General features: G+C 40.4%; 1 protein-coding gene across 1 annotated transcript in view; it reads right to left on the reverse strand.

Annotated features, from left to right (window-relative positions):
- Positions 1-18918, reverse strand: part of KDM3B (lysine demethylase 3B) — a 47475-nt gene extending 28557 nt beyond the window's left edge. Inside the window, exons 1-11 of the mRNA XM_041398002.1 lie at positions 18642-18918; positions 15230-15397; positions 12722-12835; positions 12144-12249; positions 10597-10721; positions 9289-9357; positions 7787-8368; positions 4171-5413; positions 3605-3806; positions 2066-2280; positions 872-1024 (exon numbers count right to left, since the gene is read on the reverse strand). Of these exons, the coding sequence (XP_041253936.1) occupies positions 872-1024; positions 2066-2280; positions 3605-3806; positions 4171-5413; positions 7787-8368; positions 9289-9357; positions 10597-10721; positions 12144-12249; positions 12722-12835; positions 15230-15397; positions 18642-18812 (3148 nt within the window). The 5' untranslated portion in view covers positions 18813-18918. The remainder of the gene's footprint in view (positions 1-871; positions 1025-2065; positions 2281-3604; positions 3807-4170; positions 5414-7786; positions 8369-9288; positions 9358-10596; positions 10722-12143; positions 12250-12721; positions 12836-15229; positions 15398-18641) is intronic.
- Between the last annotated feature and the right edge of the window lie 1664 nt (positions 18919-20582).

Consider the following 20582-nt stretch of genomic DNA (forward strand, 5'->3'; position numbering starts at 1 on the left):
GAATATACAGCAGCTTCTGCCTCTTCAGATTATACAGCTACCACAGTAATTTCCCCTCAGTCATATCTAGCAGCTTGTTTTCAATCACCTAAAAATCTTGGCTTCTAACCTCAGTTTTTAGAATATGATACTCTTGTTCTCATTATGCTTTTCTACGTTATCATAATGAATAGACAGCAGTATTCACACTTACTAACATCCAGTATTTTATACATCTGCTCCATATAATAATGTAACTGTCACTAATTAATCTCACTGAGATTGCCATTTGTTTGCATCCATGCTACCAAAGAGGTCTCAATACTGCAGAGTACACCAAAAACCCAGTCAGGTATCTACTTTCTCATGCCTCTGCTTCTTAAAATTGAATTTACTTAGCTTCTTCCTGAATTAGAAGCCCTGGTGTATCACAGAATAACAAAAACAAAAAAAACCAAACCAAACCAAAACAAAAACAAAAAAAAAAACAAACCCCTTCCAATCTAACTTCTTCTCAAAGACAGCAGTTTTCTGCAGTGTCTGCTTACTAGTTCCCCATACAACAGTTCTGAACTGTAACGATAGTACATAATTTTTCTTTTATACTTTCTGATGAAAAGAACTATACAGTCCACTGTCTCAGTAGACACTCTAAGCCTGTGTCTGCTGATGCTGTGATTTTAATAATCCCATCCTAAGCCAATAGCTAAAACACATATACACAAGGAAATGAAGAATGGAACAGCAGCATGTAAGACAAGTTCCAAACATGCAGCCTTCCAAGCTGATACTCGGTAACTCTCCCACAAAACCTTCTACAACTTCTCAGAAACTATTCCCTGACTATACTCAGCTCAAAGATGACAGTAGGGGAAAAATGCCCAGTACTCACCACTGCGTGGACGATTCTTCCTCAGCCGGTAACAGTCCAGACAGACGCCAAAACCACACTTTCGACAAACCCAATGAATATTGAAGAGTGTTGTCTCACATACATCACACATCTCCCTCACACCACGTACTGCTCGCTTCCATGCCACCTTCTCTATAGAGAGAAGGCATACTATGAATTATTGCTTTGACATTTTGCATTTCTCCCACCTAATTTGAGAATATCACAGCAACATTAATAAATTCACAGCAACGTGACCTGAAGGCAGAGTATAGAAACACAGACTTTTTACATTCATAGCCCCATTCTTTGAGTTGCTAGTCCAGTGACACTATTAAAATTTCCATTTCTAAGAATAGGTAAGGTCAGATATCACAATGCACACTACAAGGAAATGCAGCACCTTACAGTGTTCTGTAATAACCACATTTAATGGAGCACTAATGTAATTTGCAGCAAAATCACAAATCTTCTGCTAGTTTTATGAACAAGTGATATCAATACATAAAACCATAAAGAATGTGTATTTAGTTTTACTAATCAGATCTCTATCAACTATTCAGATTCTAAACCAACATATTTGCCAAGGAAGGGGTTTTCCAAATGGCTGCCCTTGTATGTTCCAGAAACTAAAGGGAAAAAATTAGATAGTCAGTTATCTCCATAAGCTAAACTGGCTACTTTTTTTTTCCCTAAACCCTTTCCCCCTGAAATGGAAAGCTGGCAACCGGATGATCAGCTAAGTCCTTGCGGGCTGAATTAAGGTACTGCTCCCTCCCTAGAAAACCCTGAGCTTTTACATGAGGTCCCTGGAGCATAAAAGGATAGGAATACATCAGAAAATCTGTTCATTAAAGCATAGCTGGTCAATGTGGTAAGTGCTTGGGTTTATTTCTATTTTCTTAGGAGCATGAGCCAGCTGATTTCTGCATTTAGTTATTGAAAAAATAACTTAATATCTGGGAAAGTTACCATTAGCTTCCTTGGTGGTAGTGTTGCACTGCTCCATAAGAAAGTCTCAAATTCTGGTCCCTCAGTTACACCCCCCACCCAAGAGGGAATATAGCCTCTCTTTGGAAGAGCAGGAGAAGCATTTCAACAAGAAATTGTAAGACATTTTCAATTCTATTCCACTGTATTGTACATGCTTTATACAGAAAGAGTGGGAAAAACCATGACAAAAGCCCAACGTACGATGTGGCTCCACCATCATCATTGCCTCCTTCTCTGACATAACAAGCTGGCAGAACTGGTCCCCAACATTGGCCAGGATATATTTGGAAGTTTCCAGATCAATCCCCTCTGCAGGGGAGGAAGAAGGAATCCATAGGCTCATGGCATCAGGGTCACTTTGCTGTGGGTTCAAGAAACCTTCTACTCGTAGTATACCTTTCCGTGTAAATACCAGCCTGCAGGAAATAGGATGGAGTAATTGAGAAACTGCTCAACAACCTGCAATTAACTTATAATGACATCTATATCAGAACATAAACCCAGAAAGGGGTGGAAAAGACTTCAGCTAGAGTGCTGTATTCTGCAGAAAGTACATTTATTATACAAATCCCAGTAACACAGAGAATAAGGCATACAAAGCTGTAGCTACAACACCCATCAGAACAAATTCCAAGGTGCTAGTAAACAGTGGTGGGAAATTCCAATTAAAAGAAATTGCTACAGCTTGCTAAATCCCACTTCTCTATCTCATTAATAGAAAGAGATGACAAAATTCAATTTGACCTGCCACATGATGCTGCTTGCAAAATTCTGAATGGCTGTCATTCTCGGTTTTAATTAATGAGAAACTTTTTCCCAATTTTTGAGAAAACAGTATTTCAGTTCAGGGCTGCCAACACTTGGCAACTCTTCAAACAGCTCACATGACGATATATGCAAAAATCCCTGTCGCACTGGTCTCCACATGGATGAATCACTACTGTTTTACCAGTAGCTGTTGACCCTCCTAATCCTTGTGTGGTAAAAGGTGTAAAAACATACGACAGAACTCTAAACATCTCCTGTCAATATCAAAGACAACTTCATTTTTAAGCAGAAACCATCTTATCTTTAACCTCAAGCTAGACTAATTTTTAACAAGTTTAGGAAAAGCAGCAGCATGCTTACTGGATGGGTGACACAAACTAAAAATTCAGTTCATCCTTTACATGCCAGAAAGTCAACTAACTACTTTCGGAAAAAGATGCATAGAGCTTGCTAGAATAGGCTGTTAAGGAAGACGAAGAGAAACACAACAGGTCAAAGAAGTATAAGATATGTATATAACACAGAGGGAACATAGACACAGTGTTCTACTCCTAAAAATTAGTCCTGTACTCAACAGAATATGGTCGAACATTAGCCTCATGCTGGAAATGTTTAGTTACTTGTTGAGTGGATTAAAATTTTACCTTTGTTCTGAATGCCTTATGAAGGACGGAGAGTTATTGTATACAAATTGCCACCCAGAAGTAAAATTCTACCCAAAAGAGCAAATTCAGTTTCCTGAGGCTGTACCCAGAGGCTTGCTTAGTATCTTACAGCTTTATCTTTGAAAAGCAGCTCTTTCTGGCCCAGTGAGGGAATTCCTGTCAGGTGATGCAGGGAAATGCAAGACACTCAAAACCTTCATTATTGTACCCAAGCATATTTAATAAACAAAACATAATTACTTTGTGCTTGGACATGGCCCAAGCTCTGCACACATACTACGTATGAAGAAAGGAAGAATTTGAGCACCTCCGGAAATGGAAGAAGCGACATGCCACAGTTGAGTCATCCTGCTCTTGCTCCTTAAATTTGCGGTACCGCTCCAGACGGCACTCCCGACACTTGTGCAGATGTGGAGCTACATTGATGCAAGAGCCATCCTGGAGAAAAGGCTCACCTGACTGCTTCAGCTTCCTCACCTTACTCATATCTTTCAGCACAGACTGGCCAACTGGGTGAGGCAAAGTAGAAGTAAAAATCTATTAGTTAACTGCAACAGCAAAAGGATACTGGCTCAACAATCATCTTTTAAGAGATCTGTACATTCATACCCATGTAAAACATGTAAGTCTGTTCAAGCCTACAGCATACCACACTTCTGTCATGACACACAGGTTTAAACATTTATCAAAGTGAACACCAAATTCACATACAAGAAGCATTAAGCTTCAGCCTTGTAAGCATCCTGTGTGCTACCTACTGAATATGAATGAAGTCTACAACTCTGGTTACTTTATGCAGTTCATTACACAGGAGATAACCCAGTATCCCATCTCCTTGTGCTTCCAAAACATCATGTGCATTCAAGTCATCACCTTTTAGGGGAGCTGTGCGCGGCCGGCCTTTTGGGGCTTGCTTCCCCTTTCCTTTACCCAGCAGTAATTCTGCATTGCGCTCCACATTGGGGCCCAGCTTCGCCATCAAATGGTCTGGGATACCCTTCATACAAGCCTTAGCCTGCAACTGGTCTTCAGAGTCACTCAAATCTGACAGATCACTATTTGTACTGGAGTCGGAATCCTGTTTTGACGTTAAGCTCCGCTCATCTAGCGAGAACCTTTTCACAGCTTCAAAAGGGGCTTTCTTCTCCTGTGGAAAGTCTGCCTGTGAAGAGAAAAGGGTATGTGGATGTCTGCCAAACACATTAGAAAAAGTTTTCAGAAGAGGATTGTCCTGCTGCCCAGGCCCAACAGCTGGTTTTTCTTCTGTTGGACTGGAGGACAGTGTGGGCATCTCGATAGGCTGTGTCAGGCTGCTGCTTGGTGAGCTGGAACGACCATTCCCTACAGTGGAAGGGCTTTGAACACCAGCAGCAGCTGTTGAACCAGAAGCACTAGAGATGATCGTTGAGGAGTCAGTTGTTATAAACAAGGTTTTCTTCTTAGCTAAAGAGTCTGTACAGGTGAGTGATTCCGGCCAGCCAGAAGTGGCCTTATGACCCACAGATGTTGATGGAGCACAAACCCCCGTCTGAGATGAAGATGCAAAGCCACTGAAAGGACTGAGTTCTGCTTTCTCAGCAAATGCCAGGAAAGGGTTCGAGGGTTCCTCTCGTGATAGCTTTGGAGGCTGTAAAAATAGGTTTTCATGGCTATCAGGGGGACGAGTATTCAACAGACTTCGTGAAAAGGCTGGAGTAAGGGTAGGCATAGATTCCACAGGCAGCTTCCGCTCTACAGAACTACCAGACTGGGCTCCTGGCTTACTGTCCACTGAAAGAATTTTACCTTTACAAATCCCAGCACCCACACTCTCTGTACACTGCTTGAATGAGTCTCGACTAGCGACATCTTCAGTCAAGCTCTCTGAAATGACTGTGAAATAGTTACTGGAAGGAAGATTCTGGGACATGCACTGAAAAAACAAGTTCTTGGATGAATCAGAATCTTTTTGAGCCTCTTGTCCAGTACCACAGCCAAAAGGAAATCCAGAGGGTTTGCTTTCTGGAGCCATCACTCCATTTGATTGGCTCCTTCCAGCCCCAAATACCAAGGACTGGGAAGCACTTGGGAGGGAGACTCCAAATCCAGGAGAAGCCAAAAGTGAATTTCGGGTATTCTGAAATGAAATTAGTAAGCATTAGTCTATAATAAGATTGTTATTTGAATCAAGACTACTTTAGTTCACCTCGTTGTACTATTAGCATTCTCCTTAGCCATCAGGAATAAAAACTTCTAGCAGACTTACAATTACTTCTTTAAAGATTGCTACCCACAAGCTATTGAAATTGAAGACAGAGAGAAAACTAATACTTAATGTCTTATAAGACTTTAGCATACAGGTGAGGAACCATACAGGTAAACTAACTGATAGAAAAGCAAGTTAGTAAAACTGCTGGTCATTTGAATTCAAATCAACAAAAAGGGAACCTTCACTGAAACTGTTTTTGACTACCCTCCAACCTTTCACCCTTCCCCAAAAGCATTCTGATAAGTTTCACCTAGTTAAGTAGCACCCCTGAAATAAGTATCTTAGTTTGCAAGTTAATTAAACAACACAAGCCCCTAACGGTTCCTGGTCCCCACAATCCACATCTGCTGACAGGTAGATAGATGCCTAGGACATGGAGCCTTCCAGGGAACAACTCAGTAGAGGCTAAGCACAAAAGGGTTAATTTTTATGACCACTAAATACAGGCAAGTTTTGTGAATGGCAGATTTCTACCAGAACCACAACTGCAATATGGAATATTCACTTGTTCTCTTCTCAATTGGTACTTGTTCAGATTTTGCAATTCTGACAGTCCTACTGTAACTGACTATATACTGTGGCTAATTCCTCATAGAATCATTTAGATCAGCTCTACTCCTTTTCTTTGAGTTTCCACTTAGAAATCTGATCATCATTAAAACAATTTTATTTCAAGGTCATGTTAAATACAACCACAGACTCTGTGCAACACATCCTACTGGTCACTAGTGTCCCTGCACACCTACTCTATTACACACTAATGTTTAGCTTGTTCCTCATTACCAATCTACAGCTGTAATAACTTTAATAACCTATTAACAGTCCTTCCAGATATTAGAATTTTAGATATATCTTTTTGGAGATAAAAATAATTTTAGAAAACTATGTTCTAATAGTTTTTAAAAGAATATGAATTTGAATGGAAACCAAGGTTGTGAAGTCATCTCAAGGACCAAGTCTATGATATAGTAGGCAGTCTGAAATAGTAACATATGTGAACTATCTACAACACTCTTACTGATTTATGTCAGGTTCCGTCCCTCAAAAAATAGTTTAAAATGGACTAATGGTCTGCCTGCCAACTCTGAAGCCAAATTATTAATGCTTTAAAAAAGTGATGTGGGGTTGGAGAGAAGGAAAGAAGGAGAGGTGGTGGTACCAAAATTTCTCAGTACAATTACACAATCTGCAGTTGTTCCCAACTCTGAATTTATTTATTGGGGGGGTGGGGGATAGAATAGTTCATATCTCATTATATTACGCTCATTAAGCAACACCCCTGTTTTCTACAATTCTATTTCTCCTTTACACCTTCCCATCCAGGAATCTTTTATTCTAAGGTAAATATCTAACCTTTCCACCCATTCCATTATCTAATACAAAAGACAGGGATGATAACATTGCCTTCAACTTCCTGGCAATCACACTGGACTCTCTTAACAGATCTCCCACTTTCTTCACTTTCTTTATATAGTAGATGGTGAGATTCTTTATTTTTGTTGTACTTAACTGAGGTGAGTTTAATTTTTGTTTTGTTTTTACAAACCTTCATTTGATTTATTTCAGAAGTCTCCTATTTTGCTTTTAACAGAGTTTCTCTTCTATTTTTCCACTCTTTTCCTTGTAAACCAAGCCAGAACTAAAAGGCCTTCAAGTTGCTTCCAGACTGACCTCTCATCTTAAATATTTTAATTATTTCTTTTGCTTTAGTCCTAGATAGTATACAATGCAACTGCTCCTTTTTCTACTATATTGCTAACACAGCTCTAACACACAAGACAGGCATCTTTTAAAGGTCCTCTAAATGTAGGCTCATTGTTTTCCTGGTTTTGAGGCTTTTTTCCTTTAAGTAACTTGAATGTTCAATTCAACATACATCTGCATGCAGATTGGTTTATATAAAGGCAAGAGATTTTAAGAAGGCTATTTTCTGTATGACACTACAAAATTAATTAAGTGCAGTGCTTAGTGTTATTTTAAAGCTGCATTTCTCAGATTAAGGCTGAATAAGGACAAGAGTGCTGCAGTTATCTCTTACTACTCCTTCACCAATTATCTCAATTTTCTTTTGAGTAATTTCTTAGGTCAGATAACAGGTTTTCTCTGTGAGGAGATGGACTCCTGAGAGAAAAAGTAGTTTTTTCAATTCCAAGGACACACATTTTAACAGGAGTATGTTGCAGAACATCTGTTGCAAGCATGCAAATCTTTCTAGAACAAGGGGGATCATGAGCTACTCACCTCTCCCTGGGCTTGTGATCGGACTGTTTTCGGTTTCTCCTGACCAGTAACGGCTGGCAAACTGGTATCAGAGATTCTGACAGTTGTCGGCGTCAAAGCAGTTGTAGTAACTGCAGTTGCAGAAGTCATTGTGCCTTGGCCAACCTGTTCCAGTGATTTTCCTGCCTCTTTACACCCAGATGCAACTAGTAACGGCTGTCCAGCCACAGAAGAAAATGGAGCGAAGGGCAATGGTGTGTCACCACCAACTGGCTCGTCTTGGACTACTAGTGTTCGGCCATTCTCTTTGGTGTAAGTAGCAAAACGAATATTGCGATTAATCTGAGGAAAAAATGAAGGCAACTGCTTGGCCCTTGGATCCAGTCCTGTTTCACTACCGGAGACTCCTTTCCAGGGACCTCTGCTTGCCTCACCTCCATCACTACCATTGCTATCTGCCTCACCCCTCTCCTTTAGCTTCTTTGTTGCAGGATCACAACCAGGATCTGATACATTTTTCCTCCTCCTTCCATCCTTTCCCTCCAGGCTTTCCTTCTTCTTTTTCCCTTTAGATGATGATTTAGCTGCTTTTAGGCCCCCTCCCTATAATAGACAAAGCCATGCAATCACTAAAAAGAACAGTCCAAATACCTATTCAAAGAATTTTTTTCTGTTAGAACAGAATACATTACACTGCTCTGAAGTTTAGGAACACTTTATCACAAATTCAGACATCTAAAGAGAGATGATATGTGAGCACAGAACACAAGCATTAAGCACAGTCTTTTCTTTTTTGTACTAGAGTAAGATCTGCGTAAGTAATTTTTTAGCTGAATACCTTGCTGTAGCATGAACAACATCCTGGCAAGTTTTGAGAAATACGCAGTACTCCAACAAAGCTCATTCGTAATGTATGAATACCACCTGCACACTAATTTTTGCTCCAAGCATAAACCCCATGATTCCTTTGAAGGGCACGCTTTCTGTCCACTATACAAAGCCTACAATATTTAACTATGGAAGATAGCTTGCCCTTTAGCCTAGGGCAAAAATTCAGGATCAAACATTATCATGGAACGTCTCAACGGAGGCAGTGAAATGCCACAAACATATAAGCCTGCTTACAAGGCACAGCAGCCAGATGGCAATTTTTAGAAATGCCTTAAAAGGTCTGTGAAGCAGCACAGAGTGATCTATTAGAAAAAGGCAGCAACACTACACCTTAACATGGAGTACAACCACCATGGTTACATCACTACTGATCATCCCTCCAAGATCCATGCTAAATTTAGTAAACAGGCCTGAACGAAAAGAGAAGATGGCTTAAAGAAAGCTATGACCATCAAAATGGTAAACAAAATTTTCCTCTTCAAACTTTAAGAGGAAAATTACTAAAATTATCCAAAGTGCACAGTCAACACTGCATCATTTTTTAGTTCGTTCCAGATTTTACTTATTTCACATCAAAAATTTTACAAAGTTGCACATGGTATATACAAGATCTGAATAAACTGCTGTACTACCTCGCCTGGAGAAGTGTTATCCATCACCACATGAATCAGCCGAGGATCCACCGACTTTATCTCACCACTCTAATTTTTATACAGATTGATAATGAGGAAGTAGGAGAAAGAAAAGCAGAGGTTAATTTTTAATCCAAAGTATATAGTATCAACATAAGAGACCTAAACACACTATTACTGCGCAGGCCCTCTCCCATTTACCTTTTCCTACTACCTCACTTCCTTAGTAATACTACAGCCTTCTAGTTTACTTTCTATCCTTTTGCTCCTCCTCTATTTCAAAAACTTTCAGATTTGATTCCTACCACTGTTTCCTTGTATATTTGTTCTATTGAGCATTTCTAAAGATATTCATTGCATTAAACGTAGCTCTTGAATTTCATTTAACATTACATGCATGTGCACTCCACTAGATGTGGAAAGGACTACTGGAAGAAGCACATCAGTTTAGCCTAAGTATCCTCACCAGTGTCTCCCCAAAAGAACCAATGAATATTAAATCTCTGTATCCAGTCTCTGTAACTGTTCTTGGAAGTTACTTTCTATTCCACAGTAAGTACACAGGAAACTCTGTGCTTCCTAGCATGTATCTGCTGAACGCACACAATTCCACAATTTCTATGCCTCTCCAAGGTACTATGCTGATTTACCATACAAAGTATACTTTTTTTCCTGTGTGCCAGCAATAGCCATAGTCAAAGTGCAGGATTACTGCTCATTCAGTGCATTCCATCTACACATGGAAGAGGCTACAGGGGCAGTGGGCACGACACACAGGATGGGATCTGAAAACCAAGATGCATGCTGCTGCTACACAGCACCATGGACCCACTCCCAGAAAAAGGAAGCTATCAGGAGCAGGCCACTGGCAAGACTGAGCTACCTGTCAGACTGCACATATGCATATAATAAAAACCAGTAAGTAGCAGTGCAGATCCTCTGTGCGGAAACCATGAGAAGGCATAGGCAAACCACAATGTAAGTGGCCCAGAAGGTAGCTTTCTATGCATCAGCACGCTTTCCCTTCTGGAGAGTAATGTCCAATATTTTTTCTTACAGCACTCATTTCCAATGAAACTCTTACAGCTTTTTTCTTTTTTTTTTTTAATAGAAGTGGTCTGTGTGACATCATTTATTCTAGAAAGTCATCCTAACAGGAAAAAAAAAAACCCTATGAATCTCAACACAAATAATTACTCATCTTTTAAACCAAAAATCAACCCAAAATAAGTTTTGGCGAAGCTGTCATTCTCCACATATTGAGGAATGGTATTTTAGGAACACCAAAGCAGCAGTTCGAATTTTTACCTCAGTCACAGACACCTCCATAAGACGAGTTATTGGGTCTTGGTGGCTCACAACACCACAGAGCCAGCTATTTTCATCCTCTGGTTGATAAACTTTAACTCGCTGGCCTTGGACACTATAAGGACCTGGAAAAGAAGGACTTTGAGGACATTTTCCAAACAAGCTCTGTGTCATACTAGTTAAGAGTCATACAATAAAATGGTTCTGTGCACTTAATTAGGGCTTAAAGTATCATCTTCCAGGTGGAAATAAATTAAAACACCAGGGCTTCTGCTGCAAATCCTGTGCAAGCAGGCATTTTATCCTAAAAAGTCAATAGGTCCTCATTGCTGTAACTCATTAATACAGTTTACACATAAAAAAAGCTAAACATGAAAGACCAAAATTAACTTGCTCCTTTGACAAAATCAAGCTACATGGGGGGTTCTTGCTAACTAAATTATTTTGCTTTCTAACCTACAGGTGAGTAATTATGCACCGTCAATCCAGTGAACAGTCCCAGTATTCTGACTTAGTCCAGATGTGTCAAATCCCAAAAGAAAAGCTATGCATTTCAGAGCAAAAACATGTATTTGGATATCCAGCATCACTAAACCAACCAGTTGTAGTTCTTTCACACAGAGAACAGATCATCTACAGAAAGGTTTCCTCTCACCCTGCCCTTGCTCTCCAGATCAGCGTGCTGAGCTTTCCTCCCACCCTAAGTCTAGACAAAATAAAACCTCTGCTTATCTTGGATCATCAAAATCTACATGATCCAACAATCTGTATGGGACACAGCCAGAATTAGGCACTTTAGAAGAAGGCTTCAAACTGCACAATTCTTAAGCTACTTGCTCATCAAAGAAGTATTGTCCTCAGAATTTCTATGAATACACATTTTATTTGACCAAAAGGCACCAAATTCCCATGAAGAATTACATTCTCCTTCAAAAGTAAGACAGTGGTCTGTCTGTAGGGTGGCTCCCCGGCACATGAACTTTGGAGAGAAATTTTTTTAGTACTTGACCAAGATGACCCAAATCTGACAACCAAAGCCACAATCAGGCTTAACCCTAATACACAATCCAGACAACAGATATTAACTCTATGCTGACCAGCCACATCCATACATATATTCAACTTGAACAACTGATGTATTAATTATCAAAATGTCAAAATTTGAATTGTCATTACAAGGAAAGTTTCTTAGGATTAGCAGCTACGAAGGAACTTCACTTTTAAGTTCCCACAGTTACAGAACAGAACCACAGAAAAGGACCCACACTTTAAAAATTCAAAACTAAAACTTAAAATAGGGAAGCTGTAAATTCACAGACATGGTCCTACTTTAACTTTACACCTTACATGACCATTCCCAGTAGGTATTTCTGGTAAGCAACTGCTTACCTGTATCTGTGATAAAATAATGTTACTTTGTAAAGGACTAGAAATTGACCTCCAAATGAAACAGTAACAGATACTATTACCATCCCCCTTCACAATACCAGCATAGCCTTACAGCGGTTGCACAACAAAGTAGCTCTGAGAAAGAAAACACACCTCACCTCTACTAAATATCTCCTGAAGCTTCTGGTCACTGATCAGGGCATTGACAGATTCTCTTAGCGAAGGCTGCTCCTGCAGAATCTGATTTTGACTCTCTGTTCCCATCTGCCAAAAACAAACAGTTTTAACAAAGTATACTCTTCTGGGATAATAGAAACATTAGATTTTACAAAACCGCTCTTCATGGACTGCAGATTGACAAAAAAGAAAAAAAAAAGTAAAATAAAGAAAAATATTACTGGACATGCCAGGAGGAATAAAGGAATTAACTACGAAAAAGCTGTATATATAAAATGTATATTCACAGAAATTCTGAGGACAAAACTTCCACTGTAATGAAAAGCTACACAATGACAGCCAACTCTCCAATTAAACAATGTAGAGAGTGTCAGTACTTTTCGCATGCAAATGGAGGTCAGTGTAAGGACCTGAAAATGCAGGGAAGCAAACACAAATATGTGACAGGGCAGTGAAAGGAGAAAGCTGGGTATGTTGTTGAAACAGTAAATAAAACTCCAAAACTAATCTGACAAGCACAGCACTAAATTTACATTTCAACTGAACATAGTTCAAATACCTGAAATAAACGTAATCCACTGGCATCAGACAGGAAACGTAAATGTCTGTCCAGAAGAAACTCCACTGGGACCACAGAGCCTAACCCCAGCTTATCTACTAGAGGAGTAAAGGTCTGTGACGAACAACAAAAAAAAGAAGTTACCAAAATGACTGAGCACACACACAGGCCAACAACAGTCGATTTCATGCTACTCAGCTTTTAAAAAATTATAAATTTTCATTTCTCAACTTGTGCTTGAGTTTTAATGTAAAATACTAGTCATTATGTCTAAGCCAGTAATTCTCACGTTACAAGCACAAATTACAGACAACTGGATCCACTTTTTCATTCGATCTTAAAGAAGAAATGAAAACACCTGTGGTGGTGTTTGGCTTTTCATAGGTAAGCACCTTCTGATGCTCAGGTTTAAAAAAACAAAGCTTTGGCTGAGGTTTAAAAAAAAGCTTTTGTTAATAATTCAAACTATCTAACATATTTCAGATATAGCCTCATGAAAGGAGTGGTTTTATTCTTCTACAGAAGTTAGCTGTAAGGAATTTATACACTTATTATCAAATGAGAGCATTTTTGGCTAGTGTTTTACGAAAAACTGAAGTTCATAGCAAGTATATTATTGATGTTCAAGATGCAGAGCAAATCACTAAAAATACCTAGTGAATTCAGAAACCTTGTAATAGTAGAATCAGACAACCTAACAACATGACTTGCTGATGGAAGAGGAAGTTACCAACGAGAGTCTTTGAAATGTGTTGTCTCATGCTCACACTTACATGACTTTAACACAAGTATTCATGACATTTTTCCCTTAACAGCTCTCATCAAGTTTGTTTACATTCCATTCTTCCGTACACAACAGAATAAATATAAAAATTTAGTTACTCAGTTTATGCAAAACTATCTTCTGAAAGCAAACAGGATTACCAAAAAAAGAGACAATGAAAAATGAAAACACATTCATAAGTGATATCTCTTAAACAAAAAAAAAGAAACAAAACCCACCATCCCCCACACTCCTAAAACATACCATTCCCTTTGTAATGCTAAGTAGTTGGTTTCCCATTTCAAGTATGTACTCTGGTGCTTTGACTAACTCCAATCTGCATTCCCAGGCAGTTATCTGAGTAGGCCTGTAGTACCTACAGAAAGCTTCAGTGCTCATGTGGCTGTCCAGAGGACGGAAACATTTTTTCAGCAAGCCTACAGATAAAGCTTGAGTTGTAGTGGAAATAATCTAGAATTATTACACAGTCAGGATGCAGACTATGGTAACACCCCCAAATCACTCAGATTTTGACCAATTTGGAAATCTGAATGACGGTGATCTTGTGTAAAAACAGTTTCACAGATGAAACTAACGAGTTAATTCTTGGAGACAAGCTGTAAATACACCAAAAGGAAAACTTCACCTATGGAAAAAACTCTCTACAGAGCCTCTTGTTGTCAAGGCCTGGTCTTCTTCTGCCTTAAGCCAAGCAATAAAGAAATAAAGAAATCCTCAGAGAAAGATGCAGCGATGAACTTACTGCTTTGGGCCTAAATGCCCATTTAAAACACTAAATTCAAATTCTACCAAGGCACAAGATCCTTGAACAAGAAAAAATGTTTCAATGTATCCATGTACAAAATGTATTAAAAAGCAGAGAGTAGAATCCCAAGCAGTCCAAGGCCTGTGGGAGGACAAAAGAAACAAAAGGGGCAAATAATAAAAATTAAACAGCATAAAAATGAGGGAAGGAGTCCCACACATAATGGTCTTTCCTCTTCAGAAGTCACTAAGAGAAGAAATATATAAGGAATGCTCTTCACTATATACTACTCATCAAGATGTTTGCAGAATGGGTATATTCAGATAGACTAGCTAAAATAAACTGGCTTTGTTTTCAAGTGTCATGACATCTAACTGCCATGCAAATAGCAATACAGTTAACCACATCAAGAAACATGAGAAAATTTTGCATGCCATGTTAGTTAACGCTGACAACAAAACAGAAATAATTTTTTTAGATTAGGAGTGTCCAATTTATGGTTTATGTATCAGGCACTGCATGCAGTCTGTTCTCTTCCTAAAGATGCCCTCTGGTATACCTATTTAATTGATGCAACAGCCTTTACCATACAGAGCTCTGGAGAGTCCTTTGTATGACCAAAGGGCTTATTTTCACAATTCAGAAAAGCCTGACATACACAAGGTTTCAAAATAGGGAAAAATAATCTTTTCAGATATATAACACATTACTTCAGAGACTAACTATAAATAGTAAATATCACTTTTCTGTACCATATGTCATAGCAATTTCTGGGGTAGGAACTGGAAGCATACTGCTTCTCCAATGCCTTCCCAAAGGCACTATTAAATGCTAGTTATGGAACTCGTATTAGCAAAAGTCCACGCCCCAAGCAATTTTTGAACCTGCAAAATGGTGCCCTGTACAATATCCAAGCCTTGAGCTTCACAGTGGAGCTGACAAAAACCTCTGAAGATCTAAGGGCTTCTCAAATACTCACCAGCGCAGGCCACTGCGCCTGTGAGATTCTAGTCCCCTGAAGCATAACTGGATCATTTCGAGGTGCCCAAACCAATGATCCTTCCAGCAGCAACACTATAACTTCTTCAGCATGGACTTTCACCCACGCATGTTGTTTCCAGTTACAGCCATCGAATTCCACAAAGATCTGATTAAAAAAAAAAAAAATTAATCTCTTTTCAGACACTTAATCGAAAATAAGATTCCTACAATCTTTATGGAAAATGAGACTGCAATTTTAGTAAGAAAAATCAGGGTAAGTATTGCAATGTTATTACTGAGAATATGTCTACATAGCCATAGGAATCAAATTAACAATCACTAACCTATGAAAAGTTATTTATACCCAAACATACATCACTGGTTCCAAATGCTGTGTTTTCCTATACAAAATTAAAGACATGAAAATTGTTCATCCCAAAATACAGATGATGACCCAATGCAAGCCTCTTTCATAGTAGGATTTTTTAGAGAATTACATGGCAAGAATGGTAAGGTTACAAATCTCATTCCATGTCCTAACAACTGGAGCTATTATGTGTCAGAAAAGTCACATTCCAATCTCGCATCTACAGAACTTACACAATTGCCAAATATAATCAAACATGTCAGATGAACAGCAAAAAATTACCAATCTATTAAGGAACACCTTAAGCTGGATATTGAAACAGGGTTTTGTAACCATTACAAGATCACTGGGAAGCAACAAGGCACTAACCAGAGATAAACAACTCTCTGCTTTACCAATACACCATATTAAAAGAAGTATTAGAGACTACTTACTCCTCTACCCCACTCCTCCCCCCAGACCCAAAAGCTCAAACCCCAAGGGAAGAATATGAAGTAATTCTCTTGATGAATTATTGAACTCCATTAACCTGCCCTGCTGAGAAACAGTGTCAGACCTTCCAAGATATCCACCAATTAATCAATTTTCAGCAATGTAGTGTAAAATAGACTGAACATCTTTCCGTTTTCAATAGGCCTATAGCTTTCTTAATATTATATTTGTACTACTTTGCCAGTACTTCCTACTCAAAACACTTTGTGTCCCCAGCCTCCCAACTTTCATGGTATTGTAGAGCAAGCCTATCCATTAAAAAAAAAACATGTCTCACACTTCCAGTCCACATAAGAAAAGCAGTACTATCCTTCATGTGACACATTGAGTTATTTTGCCACTAGCATGCACTTTTACAATATTAGGAAAAAATTAGGAAAAAGTACCATGTACTTTTACAATGTTAGGAACAGACTGAAATAAAGCTCAACAGGTCTTTAATGATCCTGTTCCAGTAAACATTTTGAGAAAGAGGGTAATACCTGCTTCCATTTAGAAGAGGCAAAGTTGTTTTCTAATAGCAGCAAAATTTTTCCTCAGAATTTCCTCTAGATGCTCTGAAGATGGGACAACAACTATGCCTGACTTTTATATGTATTTTTTTGTGGACTACACAATTAGGTTGCACCACATGATATCAAAGTAAGAATGTCTAAGAGCTACTCTCCATAACCAAAATTTTACAGGGGAAAAAAACCTAAAAATCTTTCAGAGGCTTTACTCTACCAGAAAAAAAACCAAAAAAAACAAAAAAAAACCCAACAAAACAACAATGAAACCCATGCTTTTTAATTTTATACTTCTTGTCTATTCCCAAGATTTCTGCCCTAGAAAGGTGCAGATATTCAACTGCACTTTTGTACTTCTATAAGCCCAACATGAGACTACAGACTAGCAGTTTATACCATCCTTACAGGATACTATGAGAAAGGACAGACTTACATAGACCAAAGAGTAGAAAATAAATTTTTCCTAGCCTTTATCACACTTAGCCCACATTATTACCTTAGAAGAGTATTTCCTAAACAGTGGTTGACTGCTTGGTGCCTGACAACTCATCACCTCTGACAGAATTCATTTAAAGAGAACTCTTTTCCAATAGTATATCATTGCCATTGTCACAGCAGCATTCATTATGCATGGAAGAGTCCATGAAAACACTGAATGTCCCACATTACTCTAAATTCTGCCTCGACTATTTTACACAGTTCACATTTTACAGTTCTTGCATAGATTTTTGAGAATACACTGTTTAGAGACAGTTACACCCCTGAAACAGTATTAAGTGGAAGGGTACTGATGAAAGGAGCTGGGGAGAGAACTGCAGTGCTGAATGAAGGTAATGAATTCACACACCAATGAAAATGCAAGACTACTGATGACACACATGTCCAATGCAGTCTGCCACAAGAGCTGCTCTTCAGCTGGATCTTAGCCCTGACACACTTTCACAATTCAGATAGTCTCAAACACTTGACATTTCCCTTTTGAAGAAACCCTTTCTGCATGAGTTTTTCTTTCCTCCTCCTTGAACAAGTTAGGCACAGCTAGAGTACACAACCACAGCTCTCAACTGCAGACACAGGGTACCAGGCCCGCCAGGTTTGCAGAGCCAAACCTAGTACACTGCTTTCTGCTGACAGCCATAGGTGCAGTTCTAGAACAAGGACAAGAAAGCAGTATCACTAGAGGATGGATGTCAAGGAAACAGTTCAAAGCTGGAACTCCGCAAACAAGCCCAAAGAACTAACGGTAACTACTAACTTTTAAAAAACTGATCATAAAGAGAACTAAAACTCTTCACAAACACAGAACCTCATTCCTACTACCATGGGACACAAAATCAGACACAGCCCTCCAAAGCATGCCAGGACTTAAAACAAGTGCCTGCAGAACTGACACGTGCAAAGAGACACTCCACCAATACATTTCAAGAGCTCTTTTTAGGATCTCCACCCAAGCATCTCACTGAGATATACTAGAAATAAACCAGATAAATGCTAAAGAGTGCTTAAATACATTATGTAAAGCCCAACTTCTTACAACTAAAAACAAAGTCTGAGAAAAAATCCAATGGATGAGCCTCACTCAAAAGTCAGCCCCCAATATATATTTTCATGTATAATTCACGCTGATCGAGAATACTTAACACCTTCCTGGCGGAAAAACAAAACAACCCAAAAAAACCCCAAAACAATGCTTTGAGGTTATATACATACATATCCAGCACCACCAGAAACAATACGTCCCAGACGTATTTTTTTTCACACATATGTTACTTCCAACCACCGCACCGGCGGTACCGGACCCCTCACATATCTGCCCGGTCGCTCGCCCGTTGCGCTTGTCGCAGGCTGGACCCGCCGCTTCCATCCCCGGAGTGCGTCCGGCGGGCCCGGCGTAGCAGGAGGGCTCGGGCCGCCGGGCACAGCTCGGCCGCGGCACCCCGCCCGCCCCCAGTCTAGCCCGGCCCGTTCGCGGCCCTCGCGGGAGGCTCGACCCGCGGCCCCGTCCACGGTACTGTGAGCCCCACTCCCGCCCCGGGCCTCACCGCCAGGTCCTGGGGCACCGCTCCGCTCATGGCCCTCACGGTGCCGCTCCGCCAGGCCCGTGCGGGCAGCGCAGGCCCAGGCTCCGACCCCGCCGTCTCGCCTTCGCCCGACCCCGCCGCCAGCAGCAGCAGAAGCCGCTTTCCCACGGGAGAGGCCGCCGCGTCCGCCATCCCCGCCGGGCAGAGCCGCCGCCGTCGCCCGAGCGCTCCGGCCGCAGCCGCCGCCCGAGGCACCGAGAGGCTCCTGCCCCGCGCTGGGCCCGAGCGCCGCCCGCCGCCGTCCCGGCGTGCACTGCGCGATCGACCCGGCCCCACAAGGCCCCGCGCGGGACGGGCGGGACCCGGGCGGTCTGAGGGGCCGGCGGGCACGGGCCTTGCCTAGGCAGAATCGCTCACGACCGCCAAGTTCAAAACCTGGAATTATCGCAGAAATGAAGGAGTTTTAACCTAAATTTTGAGGTAAACGCACAGAAGAACCAGTGCCCGCGTCTTAGGCTGGATCGCATAGATAGCACGAGGAAGTGCTGCCGGCCCCAGAGGACCGGCAGCACCGCACAGAGCGGGGTGCCTGTCTTTCCAGTGAGGCAGATTTTGGAAAGCAGGTGCATTTAGGAAGTAATTAAATACAAATTCAGTAGGTGAATGAATTCGGCTGTCATGATTAGCTAATACATCTGAACAGTTATCATGTAGCACAGCACAATGTCGTAGACCTGCCCCTTTTCTAGATGAACCACAAAAAACTAAGCATCCTGTAGTTAGAAAAATTACATGTGATTTTATATCTGTTTCTGCTTGTGCAGTAAAGGCACAGTAGCAGCACTAGAAACTGGAATGAGAAGCAGATGCTATACTCCATACCAGCACAAGGATATTCTTGTGAAAGTAGGTTGGTTTTTTTGCATGTATTGTTTCTTCACTCTGGCAGAGTCCCATTTGATACTGAATTAGCAACAGCAAAGACAAGTTGCTTGCTTTCACTTCCATTTATTCAAATGATTGTGCCCGGTTGTTTTAAGTGGATGACATTTCCTCTTTGTTACTTTCTAGTTAAAGAGATACAATGTACTGACTGGAACGTGGGTAAGGCAATGCCCAATGCCAGTTGAACAACTACACAAAACTTCAAAGTCTCAGTGGCACCAGCACTCCGTGCTCTCTTCCTGTGCTGTACAGCATCTCTGAGTTTTGATTGGCTACACAGGACTAGATTTACTAACTCCCCTCCCGTGTTTTTTGGGGTTTTTTTTTACATACAGTACCTACATGAAACATTACTGAATGGTAATGAGTCATTATGTCTTGCATCTAAGTGAGGGCCATGGTAAATCTAAGACCAGTACTACATTCTTTGAAGACCAGTCTTTGTCCTCATTTCTTAAGTTTCTTTACTGAAACAGTAAGATCATCAGCTGTGCACCAGAAATAGTACCACCATGTGAAAGATTCCAAGTGCTCCTATGCCCCTTCCCATTCCACCAGTTCAGACTCCCATCGCTGTGATAAAGCAGACCAGCATCTCCCAAGCATGGTGCTGGATATTCCAATAGCATACAGCAACAGATGGGCCAACTGATAAAATTCACCAATACTAGAGGTCTCCTAAGTGTCATTAATAATTGACCCAGACAGCATAGGTCATAAAACATGAATTAAATTCAATTTAAAAAATGCCTAACAACTTTTCTATGCTAATTCTGTTGTACCAACCTTTACTACAAGTTAGAAGAATTAGTTTCATAAGCTGTGTGTTAATTTCAAATACTGTTTTACTGTGAAAGGGTAAAGACAGCTACTGCTGCTAAACTACATACTTAAATAGCTGCAAAACAGATACCACAATTTCAGCTTGTGAGAAATCAGGTAAGTAACCACCACCGTACATCCAAAGGTGTCCCTTAAGCACTGAACATGGCTTCTTCTGCAGACTGCCACCTGCAC

Source organism: Onychostruthus taczanowskii, unplaced genomic scaffold, assembly GCF_017590055.1.
Source record: "Onychostruthus taczanowskii isolate IOZ18803 unplaced genomic scaffold, ASM1759005v1 scaffold14, whole genome shotgun sequence".
In the NCBI taxonomy this organism is placed as follows: domain Eukaryota; kingdom Metazoa; phylum Chordata; class Aves; order Passeriformes; family Passeridae; genus Onychostruthus; species Onychostruthus taczanowskii.